The sequence below is a fragment of the Mus pahari genome, chromosome 13 (assembly GCF_900095145.1).
Source record: "Mus pahari chromosome 13, PAHARI_EIJ_v1.1, whole genome shotgun sequence".
Classification (NCBI taxonomy): domain Eukaryota; kingdom Metazoa; phylum Chordata; class Mammalia; order Rodentia; family Muridae; genus Mus; species Mus pahari.
The window spans coordinates 66,816,918-66,837,645 of record NC_034602.1 but is presented as its reverse complement, the minus strand read 5'-3'; the positions used below and the strand labels follow the sequence as shown (position 1 = coordinate 66,837,645).

Sequence of the window (20,728 nt, the reverse complement as noted above, 5' to 3'; positions counted from 1 at the left end):
TAGCCCAGGGGAGAGAGTCCAGGAGACACCTTGAGAAAACACCTGGAGCCCAGAGAGCCAGATGAGTACTAAAGTGCAAGTACCACCAGGATTCCGAGTTTCTTCCACCTTCAGACATTATTTTGTTGGTTGGGCTCTGGTTCCCAAATCGGCATGTTTAATATTTGCCCATGATTTTAACATGGAGCAGGTTGAAAGCCAATGGCTTGTGCCAATTGTGATTGTTACACTTGGGAGGTAGATTATTTTAGAGGGTTAAAATGAGTACTACTGCTCAGTTGTTCTGCCCTTAAACCTTGATAAATAAATAGAATAATCCCCCGGCGGTGGTAGTGCACGCCTTTAATCCCAGCACTTGGGAGGCAAAGGCAGGCAGATTTCTGAGTTTGAGGCCAGTCTGGTCTACAGAGTGAGTTCCAGAACAGCCAGGGCTATACAGAGAAACCCTGTCTTGAAAAACCAAACCATATATATATATATGACAATCCATAGTCTTTATATATATATATATATATATATATATATATATATATATATATATATATATATATATATATATATATATATATATATAAAATCAAGTCTCAGTTATCTGGGAGCTAGCTGGGTTAAGAGGAAAGCGTATGAATTACCACTAACAGCAAGTACTAAATCATCAAAACCCAAAAGGACTGATCATGCGTCCCTAAAGTGGACCTTTGCCCCTCTTCTTTGTCTCCTGTCCCATGCTTCTTCTTGTTGGAAGAAGTTTGCCGTTCAGATTGTAATTTCAGGTTGTACTTACCTTTTGTAAGGTAGTTTAGGGAAGAACTTTTAGAAAGAATATTAAGTCTTCATTTAAAAAACAAAGAAGTCAAAACACTCACTTTTACCAGCAAATAAGTGTGAAGGTTTAGGCAAGATAAATGAACCGATGAATGGAAGACTAGCAGTTCCACTGTAACTAGGCAAAGGATCTATATGCACATTATGAAAATGCCAATGCTCTCTGGGGCAAACAGTAAAGACTATGGATCGTCACACAATGAAAAGGCGAGGCTGGGCCATCAGGCTCTGCACACCAGAGCTGCCACTGCTCTGACCAGATCCCCAGCCCTCCACATCCTAAAAAGGAGAGGAGGGCAAGGCTAGAGGTCTTGGGCACCATAAGGACCTCCACTATCTTTTCAGAGTGGGAGATCTTTTCTAGGACCCCCATATTCTCTTGCATTTCAATGATTCATACAATGCACAAACACAAAGAAAGGGAGAGATGGAGTGCTATGGCTGGCTCAGGCTGCCCATTAGAGCTACCCGGGGGATCTGTGAAGCATCAGAGATCCTTCCACCTTCAGACATTATTTTGCTGATTGGGCTCTGGTTCCCAAATCGGCATGTTTAATATTTGCCCATGATTTTAACATGGAGCAGGTTGAAACCCAGTGGCTTGTGCCAATTGTGGTTGTTACACTTGTTGGGCATTTCCCTATCAGGTCAAGTAGAGGCGTGTTAGTGAGGAGGGCTGGGAAGGCCCATACCCAGTCTTTAGCAGAGACATTTACAGAGGTATGGATAGACAGCCCTTCTCCTGAAGAGCACATATCTGAATTTTACAGGAGACATGATTCACTTGGGATGTTCCTCCATGAAGTTAATTCATCCCACAGGCTTTTAGGAAACTTAACCTGCATTGGCTGCTCAGTAGGGTGAGAACTATGTGCACATTTTCTCTTCCTTGAGGGTCCACGTCTTTCTAAGAATTCCTAGCCCCGTCCTTCTCAGTCTTCCTCATGCTGTGTGACCCTACGAATCAGTTCCTAAACTGTAAGACTCATGTTGCTACTTCGTCACTGCAATTTTGCCACTGTTATGAATCATAATGCCAACATTTTTTGGAGATAGAGGTCTGCCAAAGGAGTGGCAACCCCCAGGTTGAGAACCTCTGTGTGTGCCACTGACCACCGCTCAGAACACACTTAGAATGGTGGATTTTCGGCAGGGTGGGCTTGGCCTCCAGCTACCTGGAACCTTGGTGGGGGCTGTGCTGTGTGTGAGGCCGCAGGCAGTGGAGGCTGTGACGCATCTGAGGCCACAGGCACGGCTGAGGATACTCGGTTACGCTCCCCTCCTTCTGTGAACTAGGCTCTGTTTTTACTTTCTAACTCAGACTTAATGAGCAGTTAAGTGCTATAGACAGTGAGCTAATGGGCAGCCTTGACCCTAGCTGCCAAGCTGATCCAGAGACAACAGGTAAACCAAGCAAGTCCCAAATCAGCAATCCTCCTGCCTTAGTGCTGGAACGACAGGCATGTACTACCACATGACATTTTAACCCTCCATGTTCCTGCTTGATTTTACCAGAATTTTGCAATTAACCCCTGCTTTTCCACTTGTAACTCTAAGCTACAATGGCTTAATTTGTTTTAAAGTTTTATATTCAGAGAATCTCAGCACATACACATGTTCCTGGTGATGAAACCTGGCATTGTTTCCTGGCACTTATCTACATTTACATTCTGGAATCACTCTCCATGGGATGAATATAGTTGTATTCACCCATTCCACTGCTGATGGACATTTAGGCTGTTCGGTTCAGAGTACACGTTTCAGTATACTCCTAAATATTAAGTATTTTTCTTAATATTCTATTATCTTTCTTATTGTTAAAATTCTAAGTGTTCTGTGATATGAGGCCTAACAATTAATTCAGATATACAGATTCTGTAAGAATTTGCTCTTATATGTATGATTTATAAAACCTAAGAATATTATCAAATATCAACTTTTAATAATATCCTTTATTTAATATACGGAGCCACATAATCCTTACAATCCAGGCTGGTGGCCAATTACCACATCAGGTCCCTTGCCCATCCATATGTACACTTGCTAGACACAGGGACAAAAACAATTCTGTGCAATATTTTCCTAGTTCCATGATTTGTGAGCAAGTGGTGCATAGCGAATGCTGACGAACTCCCACTGTTCCACTGAGGACAGTCACTCGCAAACCAAGAAGCTGGCAGTAAAGCAAATGTCCTGCCCCGTCCCTGGAAAGTGCTGAAGGCTTTTCATGATGAGATAAATGCTTCAGTGCATCACCTGGAGGTCAAACAAACCGAGTTGTAGGCTGCTGCTCTGCGCTTGAACATCTGGAGCAGAGTACTACACAGTCACCTGACGTTTAGTAACAGAAACGCTTAAGTCTGGCTTCTCAAAGCACTTGCTCACTCTTTATGTAGTGTTTGCTGGACTGAGAATGCATGCTCACTTCTTTTTCCTCTTTCCTAAGGCTTAGTGGGACTGTGCGATGCTGGAGCAATAATCCAGAATGTCCTGAATAGTGAATTCCATCGTAACTCCAGATCCAGGGTAACAGCGTGCTATCAACCCCTCAAAGTGCTTGTACTGGCGTATAAATTCATCTTGCATGGAGTGCCACACCACCTATTGCAAAACAGAAAGTGAAGGCCAGACTGTGAGGGGATGACTCCATAGGCACACATGGAGAAGAGGTTGAGACAGAGGCTAAGCATCCGTATAACGGTAGTTAGGAACGTGCACTCTGACGCCCTCAGTTCTTTGACTTGTCATCTCTCTGTATGCCATTGGGCCACAAATTCCTATCTGTAAACAAGGTGTATCCAAGGAGGGATAGTGACATTCTTCCCTCCTGAGTTCACCAAGGGGATAATCCAGAGTATAGGTTAGATAGGCCAGGTCTGGCATGAGCAAGCACCCACTGTGCTTTAGCTATTATCACATAAACTCTCATGTGAGTCCACATCAGATGCAGATGTGCGGAAGCAGGACCATCATTCAGGAAGTGCAATACTTAACATTTAAGTTCCATTTTAGTCATGGCTCAATTTTTTATCTAGAATTGATGGCATAAAGTGCTGCAACTATGTGATAATATACCTATCATGGAGCAGACATGCAGAGGATTTCAAGACAGAATTCCACACACAGTGATGGCAGGGCTTACACTCACTGAGGTTTACCCTGTATCAGCACAGTGCAGTTCAGGTCTCCTGAGGACGTGGGGAGGGTGGGGTCTACTCTAGAATGTACTCTTCTAGGGATTTTCCAACTGAACCTCCTCACTCCTCCATTCCTGTCAATTTAAGACCAGTCACTTTGCCCACACCTTTTGCTTTGCGTTGCTTTGTTCATGCTATTTCTTCCCCTGACATTACACCTGCCACTCGTGAGCAGGGCTTTCCTCTGGGGAGTGAACACAAATGTAGCACTGTGGGTGAGTGCCTCTATGAGATTGAAATCACAATTATTCTCCATCTCTGGGCCTTCTGGCAAAGCTTATAAAGAACATAGCTTTGTTCTGTCAAATCTGGCCCCGCTGCACATGAGCTAGGCCTGCTGTTATGTTAGTTCACCTCTCTAAAGTCTCACTTCTCTTATCTAAGAAACGAAGCAACAGTAGTGCCCACCAGAGGCTTCAATTTGAAGCTCAGAACTCACGAAATTTGGCTCAAATCGTGTAGCTGAATTTGAGTCTGGACTCCAGATCTATTTCTAGCCCTACGAACTCAGAGCCATGGCTCCATACAAAGCAACACTAAGCTGACTCAAAAACAATGAGACAAAAACTCAGCCAGCAACGCCTCACCCTAGCAAAATACAAACATCAAAGCAGAAATGATTACAATGACATAATGCGCCACGCCCACTCCAGTAGTGACTCACAACAGGTCTTAAAACCTGGATGAGTCCTGAGAAAATAAGAGTCTCAAGGAGACTCAGCCTCTTGGAGTCCTGGCATTTCCAATAATCTATATACATGAACCCTATCCGCATGTTAGTATGGTGTATGCTCTCTTTCAGTATTATTAATGCCTTTAAAGATTGAATTTTTACCATAGGTGAAGTTTCCCCCAGTGTTCCTAAGTCCTAAAAAATTCCGTAAAGTCAGGAGCTCAGAATTCAGTGAGAAGGTTACCTATTCATTAACATTCTAATTCACTTCTAGTAAAGACCTGTGATGGTGATACGAATTAAGCATTACAAAGAACAGAGCCAAGCTCAGGGCAAAGCTTATAGTAGTATACTTTTGGAATCTTCATTTCATCCAAGTTAAGTTTATATGCAAGTAATTACCAAGGCCTAGGAAATAGGGGGGCTGTGGTATTGCATTATTCATGAGATCTGCTAGAGCAGAACCCCCCAAAACAGGTCCCCCCCCCCTGCTTGTGGACGTTGTACATCGTGGTGCGCACTAGGCTCCGCACCACGATGTACAACGTCCACAAGCAGATGCAAGTACTTACCAGGCCTAGGAAATAGGGGGGCTGTGGTATTGCATTATTCATGAGATCTGCTAGAGCAGAACCCCCCAAAACAGGTCCCCCCCTAGGCCCAAAGGAACAGCACAATCAAGGATTTACTGGGGACTCCTGGTGGTGGGGTTTAACTATTGACTAGCCTTGCACCTGGCTTCCTCCTCTACCTGCCTGGTCCCCCCCCCCTTGTCTTGTGTCATTGTAACTATCGATGTAACCTGCCCCGCCTTTCTTGTTTGTTCTGTATTAAAAATGTGATGCTCATTTTAATCAATACATTCAGTTTCTCTCTCTCTCTCTCTCTCTCTCTCTCTCTCTCTCTCTCTCTCTCTCTCAGACTGTTTGTCACTCATTTGCCAAATCCTCGCTTGCCTGCAACCAAGAGACCTGTTCCACACAGATCGGGGACCCAAGTGAGGTCCATCTGCGGCAATAACGGACCCCTTTGTACAGTTCATTGCCCTGTCTGAGCTACATAGAACTTCCATCTGTCTTTATTTTACTTTTGGTTGGCCAGAAGCTCAAGATGTAGCCTAGGCTGATCCCTTGACTCTGTACCCTTGGCTAGGGAGCTTCCTTCAGGACTAAAGCTAGAGCATGTGTGGGGCCAAGCCAGGCGGCACTGAGGCGGCGCCTACCTGTAGTAAGTTCTCCTCCTCACACAGATGCTTGTCTACCTTCTTGTAGAGGTTGTCCAGGCCCTTCTTCACCTCCTTGCCTGGATACTCTTTAATGACTTTGCGAAGCTCTTGCTTGTTGAACGCGAGCTGGTAGCTCACCTCCTCCTCCCGAATGCCCTGGGCTACTCGAGCTTCAACGCCTTCAAAGAAATGCTTCAAGGAAATGGAAAGGGATAATGGATAAGAAGTACTTTATTGTCACTTGAACTTCTGAAAAGCCAGGCTCAATGATGTAAGCACATGGATGTTAAGACAGTCATGTATCTCCATGCTACAAGTGATAACTGCTGCGAACATTTGGACTACCTTCTGTTTCTTTAATGTGGGCACACAAAACTATCATCTAATATGCTACATTTGCTATTTAATGTTAAAGACTCAGGGTTTCTCCTGCATATTGGGATTACAAACACAAACCCTTATACCCAGCAAAACCATCATTTCTTAATTTTATAATTTATCATTTTCATAGGGAGATGACCCAAATCAGGAAAGGAACTGCACTATATACATGTGTGTGTGTGTGTGTGTGTGTGTGTGGTATGTAGGTGGGTGGGTAGGGTGTGGAGGTCAGAGGTTGACAGTATACCTTCCTCAATTGTTTCTCTACCTTAAATACTGAAGCAAGATCTCTTACTGAGCCTGGAACTCACTGTTGGGGCTACACTTGTTGCTGGTGAGCACTTGAGATCTGCGTAGCTACATCCCTGAACTAGGCTAGGGTTAGAGCAAGCATTTCTGAGGGCATTAGAAACTCAGCAGGTACCTTAACCCCAAGCTATTTCCTGCCCTCTTATTTTAACAAAGCTTTTGAAATTGTCCCCTGAACTACATAAAAGTTGGCCATTTATGAGGAAAAAATGGGAAGAGCTCAGTCAGGGTTCACCCTCCAGTTTCTGTATCTGTAAAATGGAATAATAGTATCTTAGTTCTTATGATTATTCAATTGTGAATTATTTATTTACTTTGAGACAGAGTTCTCCTAAGTTGCCCACACAGGCACTGAACGTAAGTTGTAGTCCTCTTGCTTTAGCTTTCCAGCCAGCGAGGATTATAGGAGTGTCTACTGCAAATTTACAAATTAAAAGAAACTACCTATGGAATATATCTATTAATGCCTGAATGCTGGCAGCTTCCTCAACAATGTCTTTCAGTCCTCATTCCTGTGTCAGTACACAGAAAATTTATTCTGATGTAAACTGATGCAGGATTAACCAGGAAAACATGGAATAAGAAGATATTTACGTTTAGTTTTTCAAGGGGCTGTCCTAAAGAGTAAATGACGTAGGACTGAAGGTGATCTGTGTACTTCTGCTTGGCTTCTTTCTTCTCAGCTTCAAGACATGAGATTTTCAGACGAGAAAGTGTTGCAAAAATATGGTGAAAGTTCTCCATCATGACCACGTCCCGGGGCGTCTTCTGGCTCTCATTTGCTACTTTCTCCACTGCAATCAATGCAGAAAAAGAAGAAAACCTTCTCTGATAGGAGTTAAACACTTCAGGACTGACCACAGTATTGGCATCACAAGGTCCTCATAGCCTTCCGAAACAGAAGGCCATTTTCAAACAATACCATGTACACGTGGAGATTCAGTATGGAGGGAGTAAAGGGGACTTTTCAAGTCAGTGGAGAAATTGTGAATTATAACTCTATGTTAGGACAGATGACTCACGACATGGGTAGATCCTAAAATGCCCAAGTACTTAAATAAAAAGCATCAACAGGATCATAAACATCAAGAAAAATCTATCTAGTTGAAAATTAGGTTTTGTGATAGCATGACCTTCTGAAGAGTAACTGAAACACAGGAGTTGAGGAAAAGGATGACACAAAACTTGAAAACTCCTACAAGGACACCGTGGAGAAAGTCATGAAGTGCACCGAACTGAGCAAGTGCACGTACACAGTGCTGGCAGGCAGGGACCCAAAGTCCAACTGGTAGGAAGATCCAGCGCTGAAGAATATACAGAGCAAGTCAACTTCCACCAGATGCTCAAAGCACTACACTGGTGTAAGCTCTCTGCACTAGCACCATAATTTAGCAAAGCCTTGATACATACACAAACCTTTGAACAACCAACTGTATTTCTTGCTGGAAACAAACTAAACCATTCTAATGGCATAATCAGTAAGTAAATAGTGATATACAGAAACCTCATGGTCATTAAAATGACTGCATACACTGTGATGGTTAGTATTGTCAGTTTGACAGAATCTAGAATAATGTGAGAGATAGGCCTTGGAGCATGGCTGCAAGTGGGTGATTACATAACTGAAGTGGGCAGAACTGCCCACTGTAGATGGTACCATTCCCTAGGCAGGGATCTATAAAAGCACAGAGAAACTGAATACTAACACACACGCATACAGTGCTACCGTCTTCTGACTGTAGACGTAATGTGACAGCTGTTTCCAGCTTCTCATGACCTAAGCTCCCCGCCATGACAGTACCTTGGAACTGTGAGCTAAAATTAAATCTTTCTCTCTTAAGTTGCCTTTTTTTTTTTTTTTAAATCAGTCTAGTTTATCAAAGCAACGGGGGGGGGGGTGAGAAACTAAGACAGATATCTATATCAACTGACAAGGAAAGATCAAAAGGATTATGGTGTTAAGTAGTTCTAGTGTATGGAAAATTGAACTAAAAAATTTTTATTACAAAACCATACAAATAAAACATGCCTATATATGAGAGGAGCATGGAAAAATATGTAAGTAGAAATACTACATGTTACAAATAATCGTTCCCCCTTAACTTAAAAAAAACCTGTTTTCTTGTTTTCTGTGAGTGTATATCAGCATATTTATACTTAGAACCAGATAAAACAATTAAAACTATTTTTACTAGGCATATGTATGTGTCTATTGCATGGTTTTCTATGGGTATGTGTAGTGCCTGTATAGGCCAGAAGAGGGCAGATGCTGAGTCAGAGTTACAGGCAGTTGTAAGCCACCTGACATGGGTTCTGGAAACTGAACTGGAATAGCAGCACATGCTCTGAACCTGCTGAGCAGTCTTGCTACTCCCCCAACTAAACTAACACTTAAATACCAAGCACCCAACCTAAGGTTTTATCTATCCTTTCTTTAGGCTTGTTTTCCAAAAAAAAAATGTTACATGCACTATGACACAATTCAACTTCCTGTTCATTTTTGCTATTGAAATCATTAAGTGTAATCAGATAGTTTCAAATAAAAGAGCATCTTTCTGTACCAGTACCATGCAGTTTTTATCACTATTGCTCTGTAGTACACCTTGAGGCCAGGGATGGTGATTCGTCCTGAAGTTCTTTTATTCTTGAGGATTATTTTGGCAATCTGGGATTTTTGTTTGTTTTTTTCTATATGAAGTTGAGAATTGCTCTTTCAAGGTATATAAAAAATTGTGTTGGAATTTTAATGGGGATTGCATTGAATCTGTAGATTGTTTTTGGTATAATGGCCATTTTCACTGTGTTAATCCTACCGATCCATGAGCACAGGAGATCTTTCCATCTTCTGATATCTTNNTCAATTTCTTTCTTCAGGGACTTGAAGTTCTTATCATACAGATCTTTCATTTGCTTGGTTAGAGTTACACCAAGATATTTTTTTATTATTTGTGGCTATTCTAAAGGGTGTTGTTTCCCTAATTTTTTTTCTCAGTCTGTTTATCATTTGTATAAAGGAGGGCCATTGATGCCTTTGAGTTAATTTTGTATCCAACCACTTTGCTAAAGGTGTTTATCAGCTGTAGGAGTTCTCTGGTAGAATTGTTGGGGTCACTTATGTATACTATTATAGTATCCACAAATAGTGATACTTTGACTTCTTTTCCAGTCTGTATCCCCTTGATCTCCTTTCAAAATGTTCCTGAGTGGACTCTCACACAGGTCTGTCCATACTACTAATTACCCTGTGGAACCTGACTGATAAACACCTGAAGCTGAAGTGAATGCAGGGATCCCTATCACCTTCAGAAGATCCTCACTAAAATGCATATTTATCCTAGGAGGTCATTTTGTCCATTTAAAAAATGGTCTTCAATTCTGCATAGTAATAAGGCCCTGATAGGTCAGTCAGGGTAGAAGCTACTTAGTTTTCACATTTAATAGATGCTCAATCTCACACAGCCTAAAAAGATACAATGTTGGGGGTTGTTTCTGGTGCTGCTATATATTCAAATGCTAAAAACTAGCCCCTAAGATCTGGTTGTAGATCCTCAATTATGCCAAGTGATGCTATGTAAACTTGCTCCCCAATTTAAAGCTATTGATTAAATAAAAATAGCTACAGCCAATTACTGGGGAGAATAGAAAGAGGCCGAACTTCAGTTACTGGGCTGGGCATCCCAGGTAGAGACCAGGAGGAGGGCGGGGAAAGGAGGAGAGAGGAGGAGGAAGGAGGAGAAAGACAGTCGGAGAGAGCAAGAGGAAGGAGGAGAAAGACAGATGGAGAGAACAAGAGGTTTCCATTAAAGCTGATGGGCCGGGAGCACATGCCTGAGTGAAATGCCCCGAGGACTAACAGAGCAGAGATAACCTCGCAAGGCACATGCAGCATGCTCACAGGGAGCCAAGCTGGGGAGTTAACAGTCAGGGGGTTAGAAAATAGCTCAGAGGTATTTCCCCAGTAACTGTGCTGAAGCCAATTCAATGAATCCATAGGACTTTGCCATGACTATTGGGGGGGAGTGGCTAGGTTACTATTAATAACTAATAGCATTAGTAAGATCCATTTGCACTACAGACTACTGAAAACAATAAGCATGACTTCACCCAGCTTCAGTTACCCAGGAACAATGCAAAGAGGCACAACATTCCTTAGAACAAACCATAGAACTCACCACTGATGAACACTCCTCTGATTAATTCCTTAGAACAAACCATAGAACTCACCATTGATGAACACTCCTCTGATTAATTTGGTGTATGCTTTGTCCAGATCACCACGGCGTTCAGCATTTTTGAAAATTGATTCTGCGAGCCCAGCAAATTCTTCAAATTCAGCAACAAATGGAAGAATTCCTACTTTACTTTTCTTTGAGATCTTTACTTCTTCCATTTGTCTTATTTGGTTACTCTAAAGTTTGGCAGAAAGCAAGGGGAGAGAAAAAAGCCAAGTGACTTAGAAAACATCTATGAGCAAAATGCACACAGCAGTGTCCAGGGCATTACAGATGCTGTCAGCACTCGACTGAAAAGGATCCTGGAGAGAACCAACCCTCTGCAACACAAACACTGTTGTGTTTTATTTAGAAAATAAAAGGAGAAAAATTAAGTTTAGTTAAAAATGATTCAACCAAGGGTTTTGAATTTCCAGTCTGTGTTCCAACAAGAAGCAGTTTATATTTCTATCGTTCGTGACAGATAGGGACAGGCAGGTGTGCACTAAGGCTCGGGCAGAGTCGAGGCCGTGGGTCCGGAGGACATCCCTAGTTTATTTCTATTTGGTGGCCGTGGGGCTAGGTTGGGAAAGTATAACTACTTCCAATTCCAACTCATCTAGAACTTTGATTTAGACAATTTCTCTATGGGGTGGAGTGGGATAGGGCATGGTGGGTGGAGCCTTACACATGCCAGGCCAGCTATGTACTATGAAATACACTCCCAATCCAGACAGTACTATTTTCTTTTTCTTTTCTTTCTTTTTTTTTTTATTTTAAAGATATTATTTATTTTCTATATCTGAGTACACCGTAGCTGTCATCAGACACACCAGGAGAGGCCATCGGATCCCATTACAGATGGTCGTGAGCCACCATGTGGTTGCTGGGAATTGAACTCAGGACCCCAGAAATGCAGTCAGTGCTCTTAACTGCTGAGCCATCTCTCCAGCCCTGTGTGCTATTTTCTTAAGTGTAAAAAAAAAATGGCAAAGGTTTTAATTGCCTTTAATCTTTCACCTGCCATTATTCTATAAATATTTAACTTATAGGCTATATATATATGAGAAACACTCAAATGAAGAAAATTCAAAAATACATTAAAAAAATGAAAGGATTTCAAAGAGCTGGGCTTAGCCCAGTTCATTCCTACAAATTGCCAAGTCAGACAGGAACAATAAAGCTACATATGCTGCTGCTTATGAGAGAGACCCAATGACTGAAGGAAGAACTTATTAGCAGTGTGTCTCTGTGTAGCTCTGGCTGTCCTGGAACTCTATAGGTAGATTAGGCTGACATGAACTGAAGAGATCTGCCTGCCTCGGCCTTGGAGTGCTGGGACTGAAGCCATGCGCCATCATGCACAACAACTGACTTTTAAAAGAAAGTATGATTATTAGACCTTGTATACTATTAATTAAAAGTATAATACTGTAAAGTCATCAATTAAAATAAGTTAATTTTACTAGAATATATGAAAATAGGAATAAATCCAAATGCCTTTCAATTGCTTCACTAAGTCACAAGTCACAGATGAGTACCTTGTGCCATGAGGAGCCCAGAGGCTCACTCAGGCAGCTGTCAGCATTTCAGCCTGTTCCAATGGGCAAATGTCAGCCCCCAGCTTCACAGCTCTGTGGCGTCATGAGCAACAAACCTTAGGTTAAATGAACTAGCCATTTTTCATGACTTGTTCTTGGGTTAATTTTTACAACTTACAATGCATTTGTCAAAGTTCCTCTTCACAGTCACCAAAACGTTTCCTAATGTAGTACTTAGAAAAGACGCTGGGTCCACATTCTGTGCAGTCCACACGTGGTGACTCATTTTGACCAGCATGTACAGGGAGTTAAAGCTATCTACTTTGTCTCCTAATGCAATTAGGTTGTTCAGTTCTGGTTCAATGCAACGGAATATTTTGATCATCATTTGGCGAATCATATCTTTCCTGTTCAGAACGCATGAAAAACCATATAGTTAGTACAAACTTAACTGTGATCATAATGTACTATATAAAAACACATCTAAACATTGGTACTGCAAGTACAGGTATCAAACTATAATGAGTCATTCTATAGCAGTTTTGAATGTAAAAATAGCTGACCAAAGTAAGTTTTATCATTCTGATTAGCTTTGCTTCAGTTTGCAAAGCTGGGCACTGAACTGTTCTATTGCTAAGATGTCCACTACAGTCTGAAGGCTACTTTCTGGCAGCAAACATTAGCACTGGCTAATCCACCTATGATTACCAGATAGGAGTTCGAAAGCCCTTGTGCAAGACCAGTATCACTTCCTAATAAGACAGTGAGCACATGTGATGATAAGTGCTCACTGTCAACTCAACAGGATCTAGAACCACCCAGGAGACAAGCCTTCATGTATATCTGTGAAAGCTTAACTATGCTACATTGCTTCTGGACGCGCCTGGGGGGGGTGGGGTATTATCTCGTGTTAGTTGGGGTAGGAAGATCTGCCTACTATGGGTGGCACCATTCCCTGGGCTAGATTCTGGACTACAAAAAGGAGAAAGTGAGCTAAACAAACATTCATTGCTCTGCTCTGTCTTGACAAGTGATGGAACATGACCACATGCTTCAAGTTCCCACTGCCTCGATTTCCCCACTTGAAGTGCAGGCCAAAATAAACTCTTTGCTTCTATCAGGGTTTTCCCTCACCATAGCAACAGAAGCATAACCAGTACAGCATACAGGTCTGTGTGAGTACCAGCAGCTGACCAAGAATCGATGAGAAACACTTCCTTATGTCTCAGTTAAAAAGTTTATGTTTTCTAGAACATACACAGTAATAAATACATACTCAGAGGAAGCAGGCAGCAAGGGGCCAGAACTGTGTGGCCGTGATAATGAGCCTCCGTCCAGGTCTTCTGCTTCAGTCTGAAAAAATATTTACATAGTGACACATCCTGATTAAAACTGCTTTTTGAATGATGTTCTCTACAGAAGAAATGCAGACATTTCCTATCTTATTAATTTAGAGGTTGTCAGCTTAAGAGTTCTGGAATAATAGAAATCTAAAACCAACTACCTTCCTGTTGTCTGTATTTTGTGAATAACAAAAAAACTTCAAGATTGATTTACTGCAAATCCTTCCCTTTTCTGTTTGGATACTGAAATTGTGAACACAGAATATAAAAGTAACTAGGTTAATTATATTAACAGACTATAAATACTGTCCAAAAAAATGTAAGCCATACCATCGATGCAGACATGTTTTGATGTTGTTGTAGTTTGAAAAATTTACTTATAAAGTCCTGTTCTGCCAGACACAGTGGCTCCAGTTCACTCAGCACCTGTTCAAAGATCTGTAGGAAACCACATGACCAAAGGTTAAAGAACTGCATGGAACTCTCAAACAACACTCCACATTTAGTTCACTCTTTGGCAAGGACACACATCATTAAATAGATAATCTCCCTAAGTCTAGGATTACCCCAATATGCCGAAGACCAACTCTCCCAAGACTGACAGAGTAACACAATATCAGAGTGAAACAGACCGAAAGGAACACTCACAGTTGCTCACTTCAAATATGGAAGGAGGAAGACACATTTTGAAACTTACTTGAGGCATGGCAGCAGACAATGAAGCTGTTTCTTCAAATTCTGGATTCTGTCATTCCGCAAACAACTTAGTTGTGATTTTATTTGCACATCATATTTCTAACAAGTAAGTGCCAATGAATCTTTATGTTACTGAATTGATAATCATATTTTAGTTGCCCCTTTGGCTGGGATTTTGTTTTCATATTCAAATAAGAATTGGATGGATATAAGAATGACTTATATGACAGTGTCTCAGAGCCTGTATCTCTGAAAACACTTAAGGCAATCCCAATCTCAATGTGAGGCATTGTCTGATATCTCACCTTATCAAACCTGGTTCTGTCAGCCACATCAAGGTCAGAGGCGGACATGTTCCCCACGTCCAGTAGGGAGGACGACTGGGACCTGCGACTGCCCGAGCTCTGAACACCGAGTTTATTCAGACTAGAAGTTGATCCAGTGAGCTTCCCAGAGCTTCCATGGAGACCTAAGAAACAACAGAACTTTGAAAGCTGTGTTTCATGAATGAGAGACCTACAGTCTGCCTCAGGGCCACCTTCTAGTCTTGGTCTGCCAGGACTCAGATTCTACTACATGTTTTGCAGAGCCCTTGGTATTCATTAACACTGGGTCCTAATGCAGAGAATACTGTAAATGGAAGGAAAACTACATCTATCTATGGACTAGGATGGGAGGGACCTTACTGACTGCATAGTCTATACCCTGTCCCATCCCATCCTAAAGGTAGAGCTATGGTGCTCTCTAAGCTAAAGCAGATGGGGCAGGAATACAGATAAAGGTCACTGAGTACTGTGCTAACACCACAGCTGACACGACCCTGTGATATTCCTAAAGAAAACCTATAGCTGAGAATTAACGTCTCTATCCTAAACACCAAGGTTAAGGTGAGCCACTTATCACTTCTTGACAAATTTCCTCATAAAAATCCATCATTTATAATTAAGTTTACTATGTTCCTGAGTCTAGAAACACACACTAAGGAATTCATTAATTGCTCATTCTTAGAAGAACATAACATGTTTAGATTCAGAATATAAACAAGAAAACCCCCACAGTTCTTGACTACAGCTCAATTAATTTATACTACTTACTAACGGGCAGAATGGAAGTCTAATGGGGGCGATTCAAGCTTTGGCCTCAGTATACAAAGCACTGCCAGACTAGTTCTCTTACTACTCTGAACTGTGTGTGCGTATGTGTGGGCAGAAGCCAGCACTGTGGAATCCTATGGAGCTGGAGTCACAGGGCTGTGAGCCGCCTGAGGTGAGTGCTCCTAACTGCTGAGCCCTCCCTCCAGTGCCCCGGGATGTAACGTATAGCTCTTCTAAACATAGCCTGCAACACAAGTGCGATGTTAAGGTTTTCATAAATTTCTGACCACAAAGCTTCTACTCCTTGCTGTGTAACTGTAACCACGTCACTTATTTCTTGGATGTACAGACAACCACCATGCTGGGTTTCTTTTTCCAATACCTGGCGATTTGGTGCCATCAACGCATCTGCTATTAATGTTTTTCAAGACAAACAGCTACCATCTAGACATTAACGACATGCACTGAGTGCCTACTAGCACAGTAAGCATACTCACTCTCTGTTTCCTGTTTGACAGCACTTTCTTTTCGAGGCAGTGTAGCTGTGATGGATTAGGTTGCAAGCATCAAAGACAAAGACAAGTTAATAAACTGCAATTTGCACAAACCATGCACAAGAGGCAGTTAAAGCTCTAGTTTAAAAGACACATGCAAAGAACTATGAGCACTGACTAACGAGAAGTGCACACACGTGTAGTTACTCAGAGACTATCGAGAACGTACGACAAGTTTACAGACCATTAATGTAGGATTTCTACTGGTATTACTCAGGAAGAATATCAGTGTTTAACCCTCTTCCCCAACCTTTTAAATGTGTGGGATTATTGTTTTAGTTGGTACACTTATGTTTAAAATAATAAGTTCATACGGTTTTGCTTCCTGAAAATGAAGTTCAAGTAATTTAATACAGTAAGCAATGAAGGGGTAGCTTTAGACACCAGCAATCTTATTCTGAAAGCCCCCAAAGGAGTCTTCAGCACACTAATCTTTTACTTTATTTGTTAAAGATTATGTAAATGGGGCTTTAAAATTAAAATCAAATATATAGGGATTTCCCCGGTAACCAGCCTGTGAGCAGAAGACTGACAGAAGGGAAACAGCAGCCAGGAGCTAGCTGTGTGGAAGAGTAAGACTGACAGACAAAGGAGCTAGGGAAGTCGGAACTCTATTACGGTCATTTAGCATTTCTTTTATTCTCATAATATCTATAGATCACTTCAGATCTTAGGCTGTAAAACATTCTGAACTCACTCAGAAGGTAAGGTAAGGCAAGAAATAAATTGCATAATATGATTAAAGAATAAACTATAACCTAAGACCATCTTAAAAACAGAGTGTGATGTGTCACCTGGCATGTGCCAGGCTGCACCAGGCCACACTCGAGGCAAGCTCTGAGCTGGCCATTCCAGCCCTGCTGCATTGTCCCACCTTCCTCTCCTGCAGCTCAAGGGGACGTGAGACGTGCAGCCTAGACATTAGCGTGGTAACACCACAGTGCAGCTGACACCCACCGAAGTGAACACTGCTGCCCGAGGTCCTCAGGTGTCCTGCATGCTCACCTGTGTACAGCAGACTAAGAGTTTTGTTTTGGTTTGTTTTTAAGCGGACGATCATGACTAGTTACCAGTACTGCTTATTAGTTATAACATTCTAGACTCTCTCTGAGCAGCAGATTCTCCTGTAACGTCTGTCTTAAGTATATTTAAGTCATCCCCAAACACAATAGCCGCAGTGGGTAGGGTCTGTGCTCACTGCTGCACTTTCAGTACAGCACTATGTTTATTTCTGTAACGGAAATCATTACTCTTCCACCGAGCCTCGGATTCAGTCTTGCATTCAAATACTCTGGAATCAAAGCGTACTTAACTAGGGTGAGAAACAATGATAAGATGATCTTAGGCACATCTTTAAAGATTTTACAGTGTTAAATGGGAGCATTATAATCACGTAATTATATATATGAAGGAACTAAAGCCTCCTTATCTTTACAGATAACACAGTCGTTTTGTTATATATACCAAACAAGGCTAGAGCCCAGGTATAAGCACTGCCTCGTTACCCCAGTGACACAGCGGTCTTTAAGGCAGCCATCTGAAGTGAGGAAGGGAGAAAACAGTACAAGTGGTAACTGTGAAAATAATCACTCAGTTTCCTTTGCCTCCATCATGTTGAGTACATCTGGAGAAGAGAAGACTCCCATCAGAGTACCAATCCCAGGAGGAAAATGCTATGCCCCTGAATATATGGAGGCAAAGCTATTAATCAAAAGAGGGAATAACTTATATAGAGATCCTATCACAAAGAAGAGATAGCCTCTTGGCATCTTCAACTTATTTTGACTTTCTTGGAGTTCGTGATATTAAAGATAAAATCAAGTTTTCAAAAAGCAAGAGCCTCCCTGGGCCCCCCTCCCCCCACCCCGCATCCTGATGATGTCCATTACATCACATTCATCCTTTTGTAGGATTTCCATAGCAAGCTCAAAGCAGAAGCTGATATTTAGAACCATTAACTCTGAAGCTAACTTTCCAAATGTGGAGGCTTTCAGTTTTAATTATAATTACTGCTCAAATTCAATTAAACAATCTGGATTATTGAGAAAGGACTCTGGGGAAAAATCTCCATCCTACTGAATTCAGAATTTCTGAAGTCATGTGTGTTTAATCTGAATGTAACTTTAAAATGTAAATGAGTCAAATCTTGAGAGATGAACAATCTGCTGTTGCTCTCTATAGTTTTTCTTCTCTTGCGTTTGATAACAAAATAACTGATACTATAATTTTTAAGATGAATTACCACAAATTACTCTTATCCAACAATATTTAATAGAGTATTGAAAATTTATCATTTTGTTATGACATTGTTTTAAAACTGTACAATACATTCTAAACCTATAATTATGTAAATTAAAATATTTTAACAAGGTAATTTAAGAATTTAGGGTAGGAAAAGAAAAGGCTTAAGCTCTAGGATAGCATGATAATATAAAGCTACTATTGTATTTTTATTTCATTTATCTTTATGTGTATCCAACTTGTTTTCACATGCAGAAGAGATTTCTCAGCATTAAATGGCACACTAAGAAGTGATGACAAAAATACTTCATGAAAACATTAAACATGTAACTGCATTATATTATGCTCTTTGCCCCAAAATGGCACAGCATATCCACAGTAAAACATCAACAAGGATTTAAACACACTGCTGTTTAAGAACAGTTAGCCTTTAGGGTGAGTTAGCATTTCTGTTTTCAAAGCCTACTGTCCAAGAGAGTGTTTTACAATGGGTAGCATATTAACAGACAAACCCAAACCACTTCAATTTCCAGATCACAATCATTAATAGTGAGTCCCAAATGAGGACATCTAAAGACAGCCATGTTCAATGCTGCTGCCTGCTTCCTGTAGATGCTTAGGGCATAGGCTCCTTACAACAGTCAATGCTAAACTCAGTGTTCTAAAGGGAGTCCGCAGACACACCGAGGAGTGCACAATGTAGCCCTTAAAGGCCAGGTTTGGACTTGACTAGGCACAGAACTCCATCCAAAGAGAACTCCAGAGATGGGTACATGCAAGAGCAGAACGTGGCCTCAGCACATCCTTTCCTAGCTTCATACTTTCACTGGCTCTTCTCTCAAACACTGTTCTTTTAAATGTTAGGGAATAAAAAGCAACAGGCCCCCAAATATATTGCTTCAGAAAAATATGGTATAGTTACAAGGGAGCTTCAGGTGACATTTTTATATACCCTTGGCAGAGAGAAAAAAACCCACTTTTCTATAATTCAAAGCAGCCAGTGAGAAGTAGGAAGCCAGGAACGACCTAGTTCTTTCTCTGTAGAGAGCAATGACTTGTCCCCACCTGCAACCGTCTTCTGGATCAGAAACCACACCCTCAGCAGTTTCCAGTGTGACTCTTGTCTAACCCTCTCTACCAGGCTGCACTGCGCAGATCACCTCTGCTTTCCCTATCCACAGTGACCTCATACTCGGCGTGTGCCCGGCTTCTGCTGGACTGACACACTACAGAACCTTCGCTTGTGAAAAACACAGGGACAGATGCCCGCCTCTTCAGCTCTGTGTGTTTGCTCCCAACTTGTTTAAGAGCCTCAGAGTCCCATCTCAGTAAGTATGATTACTCTCAATAGGAGATGCTGAGCCCAGGGCCAGGCTTACCAAACTTCTTGCTTTCTTTAGAGGTGCCAGTCATCTTCATCTTTGCAACTTCAAAGAAATCTTTGATTTCTCTTTCATATAGTCGGGATAAATAATCCATGTAATTCTTAAAATAAATGGAATAAGCAATTATCAGTAAACTAATTTAACATTTTTTAAAAAATAGTCTTCCCCTTCTTTATGCTTGTAAAACCTTTGTGTATTTCAGAGAATATAAAAAGTCAGACTATTTTCTCTGAGAAGAAACAAAGCAAAACAAATAGGTAGCATATCATTACAACGTACAGAAACATCAAGTCAAGCAATCATACTCATGTGTTAGCATGGTACATTCTAACTACAGTGACAAGCACTGTGAGGAGCGGGTTTGGCCCCGGCCCCAAGATGGCTCCTGGGACTGCCGCCAAGTCTAACGGCTAACAACTGACTTCCTCATATCCCTCAAGATAGCCACATCCCTTAAACTGCACTGCACAGATGCACCACGATGAAAGATCAGATGACGTGACGAATGTAGTCCTGAGCCAATGAACTGTGCATACGTGTAATGGGGTGATGGGGAGTGGACTAGAGGGTATAAAAGGGGATGGCCAAGAGAGGTCGGGGGGGGGGGATCTTTTTAGTGCACATAGTTATGTTCCTGAATAAACTGCTTTGAGAAGGACATCGGTTTCATTGCTTCTTTTCTGCTGGTTAGAGACGGTAGCGACAAAGCACAATTGCTAGGATATGTGAACCATACTGTTCTAGTGGGGTATAGCAAAATCCATTAACTGACTTCCCTAACAAAGGACACTCAAGTCATCTCAGTGTTTTGTTGTGACAGTATCCCAGACTTCAGGTTCCTTGGGAGCTTCTCATGGCACACTGCTGGGTTGGAGAGTATGGGAATCTTTCTGAGGCTTGTGGGCCACTGGGAATCTTTCTACCTGTCCCTCCACACTGCCCTGTTGCCCAACAGTGCCAATGGTAATAAAGGAATCTTCTGATTTCACTGAACCTTTGCCAGCTTCGTGTGTAATACCAAAGGTCAGAACTTTCAAAATAATTTTTCTTAAA

The 20,728-nt window shown here is 41.6% G+C and overlaps 1 protein-coding gene across 5 annotated transcripts in view; it reads right to left on the bottom strand.

The window, feature by feature from the left end:
* Window positions 1-2,750: 2,750 nt before the first annotated feature.
* The window catches only part of Exoc1 (exocyst complex component 1), a 43,139-nt gene continuing 25,161 nt past the window's right edge, over window positions 2,751-20,728 (bottom strand). For 3 of the 5 annotated variants that reach the window (XM_029545161.1, XM_021211339.1, XM_029545160.1), the window contains 9 exons: window positions 19,670-19,775; window positions 14,707-14,870; window positions 14,036-14,143; window positions 13,639-13,715; window positions 12,541-12,769; window positions 10,835-11,018; window positions 7,205-7,404; window positions 5,918-6,112; window positions 2,758-3,426 (listed from right to left, as the gene is read on the bottom strand). In XM_029545161.1, the coding sequence (XP_029401021.1) occupies window positions 3,274-3,426; window positions 5,918-6,112; window positions 7,205-7,404; window positions 10,835-11,018; window positions 12,541-12,769; window positions 13,639-13,715; window positions 14,036-14,143; window positions 14,707-14,870; window positions 19,670-19,775 (1,416 nt within the window). In that variant the 3' untranslated portion in view covers window positions 2,758-3,273. Of the gene's footprint in view, window positions 3,427-5,917; window positions 6,113-7,204; window positions 7,405-10,834; window positions 11,019-12,540; window positions 12,770-13,638; window positions 13,716-14,035; window positions 14,144-14,706; window positions 14,871-15,992; window positions 16,038-19,669; window positions 19,776-20,728 lie in introns of all 5 variants that reach the window. The other 2 variants (XM_021211336.1, XM_021211337.1) reach the window with 1 other exon arrangement.